Source organism: Oncorhynchus clarkii, chromosome 19 (assembly GCF_045791955.1).
Source record: "Oncorhynchus clarkii lewisi isolate Uvic-CL-2024 chromosome 19, UVic_Ocla_1.0, whole genome shotgun sequence".
Lineage (NCBI taxonomy): Eukaryota > Metazoa > Chordata > Actinopteri > Salmoniformes > Salmonidae > Oncorhynchus > Oncorhynchus clarkii.
This window is the reverse complement of record NC_092165.1, coordinates 60,956,174-60,964,171: the sequence shown is the minus strand read 5'-3', so window position 1 is coordinate 60,964,171 and position 7,998 is coordinate 60,956,174. Positions and strand designations below refer to the sequence as shown.

General features: G+C 47.2%; 1 protein-coding gene across 2 annotated transcripts; it reads right to left on the bottom strand.

Moving 5' to 3' along the window:
- Positions 1-5,528: 5,528 nt before the first annotated feature.
- LOC139374394 (lectin, galactoside binding soluble 3a) lies at positions 5,529-7,913 on the bottom strand. Of its 2 annotated transcripts, XM_071115443.1 has the most exons (5): positions 7,779-7,913; positions 7,435-7,449; positions 6,182-7,321; positions 5,859-5,927; positions 5,550-5,701 (listed from the first exon to the last, which is right to left on the bottom strand). In XM_071115443.1, the coding sequence occupies exons 2-4, from the start codon at positions 7,444-7,446 to the stop codon at positions 5,895-5,897; spliced, it is 1,185 nt and encodes a 394-aa protein (XP_070971544.1). In that variant the 5' UTR covers positions 7,447-7,449; positions 7,779-7,913; the 3' UTR covers positions 5,550-5,701; positions 5,859-5,894. The 2 variants fall into 2 exon arrangements, with proteins under 2 accessions (XP_070971543.1, XP_070971544.1); XM_071115442.1 differs by lacking the exon at positions 5,859-5,927 and having other exon boundaries at positions 5,529-5,701.
- Between the last annotated feature and the right edge of the window lie 85 nt (positions 7,914-7,998).

Below are 7,998 nucleotides of genomic sequence, written 5' to 3'. Positions count from 1 at the left end.
GCAGTCCTTTAGGGAGATGCCATCTCTCATGGTGCAGTCCTTCAGGGAGGTGCCATCTCTCATGGTGCAGTCCTTCAGGGAGATGCCATCTCTCATGGTGCAGCAGTCCTTTAGGGAGATGCCATCTCTCATGGTGCAGTCCTTTAGGGAGATGCCATCTCTCATGGTGCAGTCCTTTAGGGAGATGCCATCTCTCATGGTGCAGTCCTTCAGGGAGGTGCCATCTCTCATGGTGCAGTCCTTCAGGGAGATGCCATCTCTCATGGTGCAGTCCTTCAGGGAGATGCCATCTCCCATAGTGCAGTCCTTTAGGGAGATGCCATCTCTCATGGTGCAGTCCTTTAGGGAGATGCCATCTCTCATGGTGCAGTCCTTTAGGGAGATGCCATCTCTCATGGTGCAGTCCTTTAGGCAGATGCCATCTCTCATGGTGCAGTCCTTCAGGGAGGTGCCATCTCTCATGGTGCAGTCCTTCAGGGAGATGCCATCTCTCATGGTGCAGCAGTCCTTTAGGGAGATGCCATCTCTCATGGTGCAGTCCTTTAGGGAGATGCCATCTCTCATGGTGCAGTCCTTTAGGGAGATGCCATCTCTCATGGTGCAGTCCTTTAGGGAGATGCCATCTCTCATGGTGCAGTCCTTTAGGGAGATGCCATCTCTCATGGTGCAGTCCTTTAGGGAGATGCCATCTCTCATGGTGCAGTCCTTCAGGGAGGTGCCATCTCTCATGGTGCAGTCCTTTAGGGAGATGCCATCTCTCATGGTGCAGTCCTTTAGGGAGATGCCATCTCTCATGGTGCAGTCCTTTAGGGAGATGCCATCTCTCATGGTGCAGTCCTTCAGGGAGATGGCATCACCTTCTCTTTACACAACCCAATTATCTTCAATGCTTTTCAATTAATTACATGTGGAATTGGGTTTCTTTTCTGAATTGACTACAATTTAAATGGAATTGACCCCTAACCCCAATCAAACCTGTGCTTCAAAACGTTGTCCTTGAATGAAGGGGAAGCCTCCATCTCTCTCCTCTGGACCCCAACCCCCATCCATGTTGGAGTTACGGACAACCTGCTGCTCATATAAACAAGGGTTGAGGTGGAACACAACCTCTTCATCGTCCTCATCCTCCTCTTCTTTTATAAAATCAACATGAAACCTGAAATAAAATCTAACTTTTTACACTCATCACCAGTCTACGGTGCTTTGGACCATAGATAAACATTAGAGTGCAATTGCATATGGGCTGTGGCTAGTTTGAATGACTACATACTGGTGATGCTTCGTGATGTCTTAGACTAATGGCGTTTTCACACTTGGTCCCTGTCAGACGATTTTTGTGAACTCAGTGCGGTTCGCTTCATTTTTTTTTGTGTGCAGTATGAACATTACAAAAGGAACTGAGATTCATCAAAGGAGGCCACCGAAGCAAATCAAACTGAACTCATCTTGAGAGGTGGTCTGAGTTCGGTTCACTTGAATTCCGGGGTTCTGATTCCCCTAAAGATGTGACCGAACCCCCCAATATGGTGTGGAATTTTTAGTTGAGTCTATTTGTTTGCAATAAGAGAACTTCAAATTGTGAGGTTTGAACCGTATGAGAAGGAAACAGCATATTTGGTGAGAACCACAACATAGGGTACAAAATCATTTCTAGCTCTTAAAGGGCCAATAGCCCATTCTAGCTCTTAAAGGGCCAGTAGCCTATTCTAGCTCTTAAAGGGCCAGTAGCCTATTCTAGCTCTTAAAGGGCCAGTAGCCTATTCTAGCTCTTAAAGGGCCAGTAGCCTATTCTAGCTATTAAAGGGCCAATAGCCTATTCTAGCTCTTAAAAAGGGCCAGTAGCCTATTCTAGCTCTTAAAGGGCCAGTAGCCTATTCTGGCTCTTAAAGGGCCAGTAGCCTATTCTAGCTCTTAAAGGGCCAGGTGCCTACATTGGGTGTATCATTTTCAATTAAAGCATAATTTAATCTCCAGTTATTATTCTGCTATTTATACTGTCCAACTTTTTGCAACAGTTTGGGAAAGGCCATTTCTTGTTTCAGCATGACAATGGCCCCCTTGCACATAGCGAGGTCCATACAGAAATGGTTTGTCAAGATCGGTGTGAAAGAACTTGAAATGCCAGTAGAGACCTGACTTCAACCCCATCAAACACCTTCGGGATGAATTGGAAAACCGACTGTGAGCCAGGCCGAATCACCCAACATCAGTGCATGACCTCACTAATGCTCTTGTGGCTGAATGGAAGCAAGTCCCCGCAGCAATGTTCCAACATCTAGTGGAAAGCCTTCCCAGAAGAGTGGAGGCTGTTATAGCAGCAACGGGGGGGGGGGGCCCAACTCCATATTAATGCCCATGATTTTGGAATGAGATGTTCAACGAGCAGGTGTCCACATACTTTTGGTCATGTAGTGCATGTCTAGCTGTCCGATAACACGTTCTGATGAAATGGCTTGTCCTGCACTTTATAAAAACCCAAGAGTGCATTGAGTGAATGTTATAAAAAAATAAAAAAAATCTGGGTTCCTTTCTAAACATAGCAATGCGAATGCAAAGAGGATTCGGACCCACAGAATAGGTGAAGCGAACTGGCAAAGAGATTTGAATCCTCGTCCAAAGGGAAGAGCGTTCATTGTGAACACAGTGCTGTGCTGTGCTGTGCTGTGCTGTGCTGTGCTGTGCTGTACTGTGTTGTGCTGTGCTGTGCTGTGCTGTGCTGTGCTGTACTGTGTTGTGTTGTGCTGTGCTGTACTGCAGTGCTGTGCTGTGCTGTGCTGTGCTGTGCTGTACTGTACTGTGCTATACTGTGCTGTGCTGTACTGTGCTGTACTGTGCTGTGCTGTGCTGTGCTGTGCTGTACTGTGCTGTGCTGTGCTGTGCTGTGCTGTGCTGTGTTGTGCTGTGCTGTGCTGTGCTGTGCTGTGTTGTGTTGTGTTGTGTTGTGCTGTGCTGTGCTGTGCTGTGCTGTGCTGTGCTGTGCTGTGCTGTGTTGTGCTGTGTTGTGCTGTGCTGTGCTGTACTGTGTTGTGCTGTACTGTGTTGTGCTGTGCTGTGCTGTGCTGTACTGTGTTGTGCTGTGCTGTGCTGTGCTGTACTGTGTTGTGCTGTGCTGTGCTGTGCTGTGCTGTGCTGTGCTGTGCTGTACTGTGTTGTGCTGTGCTGTGCTGTGCTGTGCTGTGCTGTGCTGTGCTGTACTGTGTTGTGCTGTACTGTGCTGTGCTGTGCTGTGCTGTGTTGTGCTGTGCTGTGCTGTGCTGTGCTGTGCTGTGCTGTACTGTGTTGTGCTGTGCTGTGCTGTGCTGTGCTGTGCTGTGTTGTGCTGTACTGTACTGTACTGTACTGTGCTGTGCTGTGCTGTGCTGTGCTGTGCTGTGCTGTGCTGTGCTGTGCTGTACTGTGCTGTGCTGTGCTGTACTGTGCTGTGCTGTGCTGTACTGCAGTGCTGTGCAACTGTGCATCAGAGACTCTGGGTTCGCGCCCAGGCTCTGTAGTAACCGACCGGGAGGTCCGTGGGGCGACACACAATCAGGGTTAGGGAGGGCTTGGCCGGTAGGGATGCGGGCTGTGTTAAGAAGCAGTTCGGTTGTGTATCGGAAGACGCGTGACTTTCAACCGTTCGTCTCTCCCGAGCCCGTACGGGAGTTTTAGCGATGAGACAAGATAGTAGCTACGAAAAAAAAACGATTGGATACCACGAAATTGGCGGGAAAAATATAATAATTTACCCGAGTTCACTTTAATGAGGACAGATCGGATCTTTTATAAGAGGACAGATCAAATATTTTATGAGAGGACAGATCTTTTTATGAGAGGACAGATCTTTTTATGAGAGGACAGATCTTTTTATGAGAGGACAGATCAAATATTTTATGAGAGGACAGATCAGACCTTCTATAGGAGGACAGATCAGACCTTCTACAGGAGGACAGATCAGACCTTCTACAGGAGGACCGATCAGACCTTCTACAGAGGACAGATCAGACAGGAGGACAGATCAGACCTTCTACAGGAGGACAGATCAGACAGGAGGACAGATCAGACCTTCTACATGAGGACAGATCAGACCTTCTACAGGAGGACAGATCAGACCTTCTATAGGAGGACAGATCAGACCTTCTATAGGAGGACAGATCAGACCTTCTACAGGAGGACAGATCAGACCTTCTATAGGAGGACTATATGTGAAAACACCCTGTCTCAGCATTACTGGAACATATGTAATTAAATGGATAAATTAAAGGGGAGAATGAACGGATTAATGAATCCTGTGGCCTAGTGTAGTAGTGTGAGTACCTACCGGTCCCCTCCGGGGTTGGGTTCCCCTACTATAGTGATCAGTAGCCTGGGCATTATGCCAGCAGGGAGAGGCAGTTCGTAGGGCACTGGCTGAAGCTGATGGTGCATAAACAGTACAGGTTCTGGAAGGACAATAGTAAAGGGCTTACATGTGTTACATATATATACTGTATGTTTCATTAAAAAGACAAAACTAATAGAAATTGCCTTTCTCAACAACAGATCCAATAGAAGTACACATTAAAATATTAATAAGTACACATTTCAATAATAATAACTACACATTTCAATATTAATAAAAGAGGATTGGATAAAGAATTGGTAAGAATATTGACTATATGAGCTTTATTAAGTGACATTGTATCAGGTTTCAAGAGAAATTGATCACTATCCAGTGTTGCCACTAACACTGTCACTTAGTTATAATTAAGACATAGTAGATACATCCTTATTATATCAAGGAAGAAATACAAATCAAGCTTCCTGACAAATTCAAAACATTTCCTTATTGATAAAAAAAAAATAATAATCTCTCATGATGAGTATCTCATGATGAGTAATGAAACGACTATGTTGGCTAACTCTAGAACCTCGCCTACATTCCAAACGCCACTGGAAAAATGAGTCACCCCCCCCCCCCCCCCCCTTAAGAAGTCTCCACTACGCCCTACACCAAACAAACCAGAACCTGACACTCTACATGAGCCTAATAGGGCCGAGTCTCAACAGGATTAACTGGATGAGTTGAAACGTCATTTCCTTCAACCAGTGGTACCACCTGTGTATATATATACACACAGGTGGTATATATTAAATTAAATATATATATATATATATAGCATCATCTCTTGATTAATTTAACTTAGCCGGGCATACATCCCAAACTACTTCTTTAAACACTGCGATGCAAAAAAAAAATAATAATAATCAGAACACAAGTGATAGAATTCTTTATTTCAAATATTTAACACAATTGTACATTTTATCAACGCTGGCAAAACACACAAGTACAGGACGATTACTACCCAAATGATGTTTGGCTTTTATTTTTATTTTTTTAGAAAGTAGAAAATAAATGTTATTATAAAAGATAAGTGTGACTTAATGAAAGTTTAAGAGTGAAATAATATAAAATTTGATGTTTCACAAAAAGCCGAGGCTATGTATTGTATATGTATGTATTGCACTTGAATGACAGCAAACATTATTGCCCCCCCCCCCTCCCCCCAGGTATTAGCTAGTAAAAACCTCTTCAACCGAATACATGATGATGCTGCTTTCTTGTAGTTTCTTAAACCAAAACCACAAGGTGATTTTTCTGTGGCTGGTGTCCTCATCTGACTGAAAATCTGTTCAGAGTTCAGTGCTTTCAAAAATGTGGTGGATATGGTATATTATGTCTGGGCTGAAAGACAAGAATACATTACGATATTACTGTAAATGATACATTGCGATATTACTGTAAATGATACATTGCGATATTACTGTAAATGATACATTGCGATATTACTGTAAATGATACATTACGATATTACTGTAAATGTTCTGTTGTTTTGCCTTGCCTTGTCTTTTGCGGTTTGCGCCCTGCAGAAAACACCTCAGACCAGTATAATGTTATTGCAGTGCTGTTTCTAGGAGACAAACACCATTTTTACAGCCCTGCAGCAAATCTCTGATCCACCATCCTGACTGCTGCGCTTAATGTAAGCTTGCGAAATCAGGAAGGTAAAACGAGGCAAGAACCCCCCCCCCCCCCCCCCCAAAAAAAAAAAAGAGCCACACCACGTATACACAGATCCTCCGGTGAAGACTAGGACAGAAGTGCACCAGGAAGGAAGCAAGCAAGCAGCAACGTGTTGTGTTTTAAAAGCATGTATTTACTCACCAGCATGCCTCCTGGAGCTGCTTGCCCCCCGTATGGTCCCATGGGCCCTGGGTGGCCGGGCTGGGAAGGGAAGCCTCCACCACCGCGAGGACCCCATGATCCAGGGGGGATGGGAGGGAAGGCTCCACCAGGGAAGGTGCCTCCTGCAGGAGAGAAGGCAGCTCCTGGACCTCCAGGCCCATACATCCCCCCACCAGGCTGGGCTCCTGGGTAAGGCACATTGGGGTAGGGTCCTGTTGGTGCTCCGGGGCTAGTTTGGAAGGGTCCAGACGGGTACTGCATGGGGGCTCCAGGGAACTGTCCAGGTGCTCCAGGCCCGGGTGGGTATTGCCCCGGAGCTCCTGGCCCAGCTGGGTATTGCCCCGGAGCTCCTGGTCCAGCTGGGTACTGTCCTGGGGCTCCAGGTCCAGCTGGGTACTGTCCTGGGGCTCCAGGTCCAGCTGGGTACTGTCCCGGGGCTCCAGGCCCAGCTGGGTACTGCCCCGGAGCTCCTGGTCCAGCTGGGTACTGTCCCGGGGCTCCAGGTCCAGCTGGGTACTGTCCCGGGGCTCCAGGTCCAGCTGGGTACTGTCCCGGGGCTCCAGGTCCAGCTGGGTACTGTCCCGGGGCTCCAGGTCCAGCTGGGTACTGTCCCGGGGCTCCAGGCCCAGCTGGGTACTGTCCCGGGGCTCCAGGCCCAGCTGGGTACTGTCCCGGGGTTCCAGGCCCAGCTGGGTACTGTCCCGGGGTTCCAGGCCCAACTGGGTACTGTCCCGGGGCTCCAGGCCCAGCTGGGCACTGTCCCGGGGCTCCAGGCCCAGCTGGGCACTGTCCCGGGGCTCCAGGCTCAGCTGGGTACTGTGCCGGTACCCCTGGGCCGGGTGGGAACCCACCAGGGGCAGAGGGAGCTCCAGGATACTGCCCTGGTGCTCCGGGACCGGAAGAGAAGGGTCCTTGACTACCAGGGAACTGCCCTGGGGCCCTTGGACCAGACTGTGGCCCCCCAGGGAATCCCCCAGGAGCAGAGGGCTGTGTGGGGGCTCCGGGGGCCGCACCAGGCCATCCTGGGTTAGTGGGCGGAGGGGCGTTGGGGGCGGCTGGGTTGGGGTTAGCCGCTTTCTCAGCTTGGCCCGGGACATCGTCAGCTATGGCATCTGCCAGCTACATACAAGAAAAAAAGGGAGGTTGCTACCATGATCTTCACCAACACATTTACCATCTTAAAACAGGCATACCTTGATAATAAACGTGATTAATAAAAGTAGCTAACTCACCGAGAAATCCATGTCCTGAAAGGTAATTGAAAGGTAAAATTGTTAGGTCTGAAGCATAACCTATTATAGCCTATTAGCTACTTTAGTTATAACAGCCTGAAGTAAATAGCAACATAGTTAAGATATCACAAGCTACCTATAAACTTTAAATTAAACTGGATTGCAGGCTGGTTAGTGTTGTTCACGTGTAGAAAGCTAGCTGGCTCGATGTACAGCTAACATTATCTAACATTAGTTAGCAAACATTAGCCAGCTACCAACTGATTCTACGTGTTTATGCTGCTCAAACGATCAAAGTACAATAAAGAAATGTTTTTAAAGTATGTTAGGCTTTTCAACATTACCTCGACAAAAGAGGGACGTCTTTAAATAATTCTAAAGTTAGAAACAACAAGAATTTGCCAGTTGAGAGATAAAAATTACAAATAATACTGTACAAAAAACTCCTGTAATAAAGGAAGTGTACCGTCTGCACTCACGCCTAGAATATGACGTCAACATGGGGCGGAAGGAAACGGGGTTGGAACCGAATGGGTGCGTTCCAGAGTCACAGACATTTTTCTT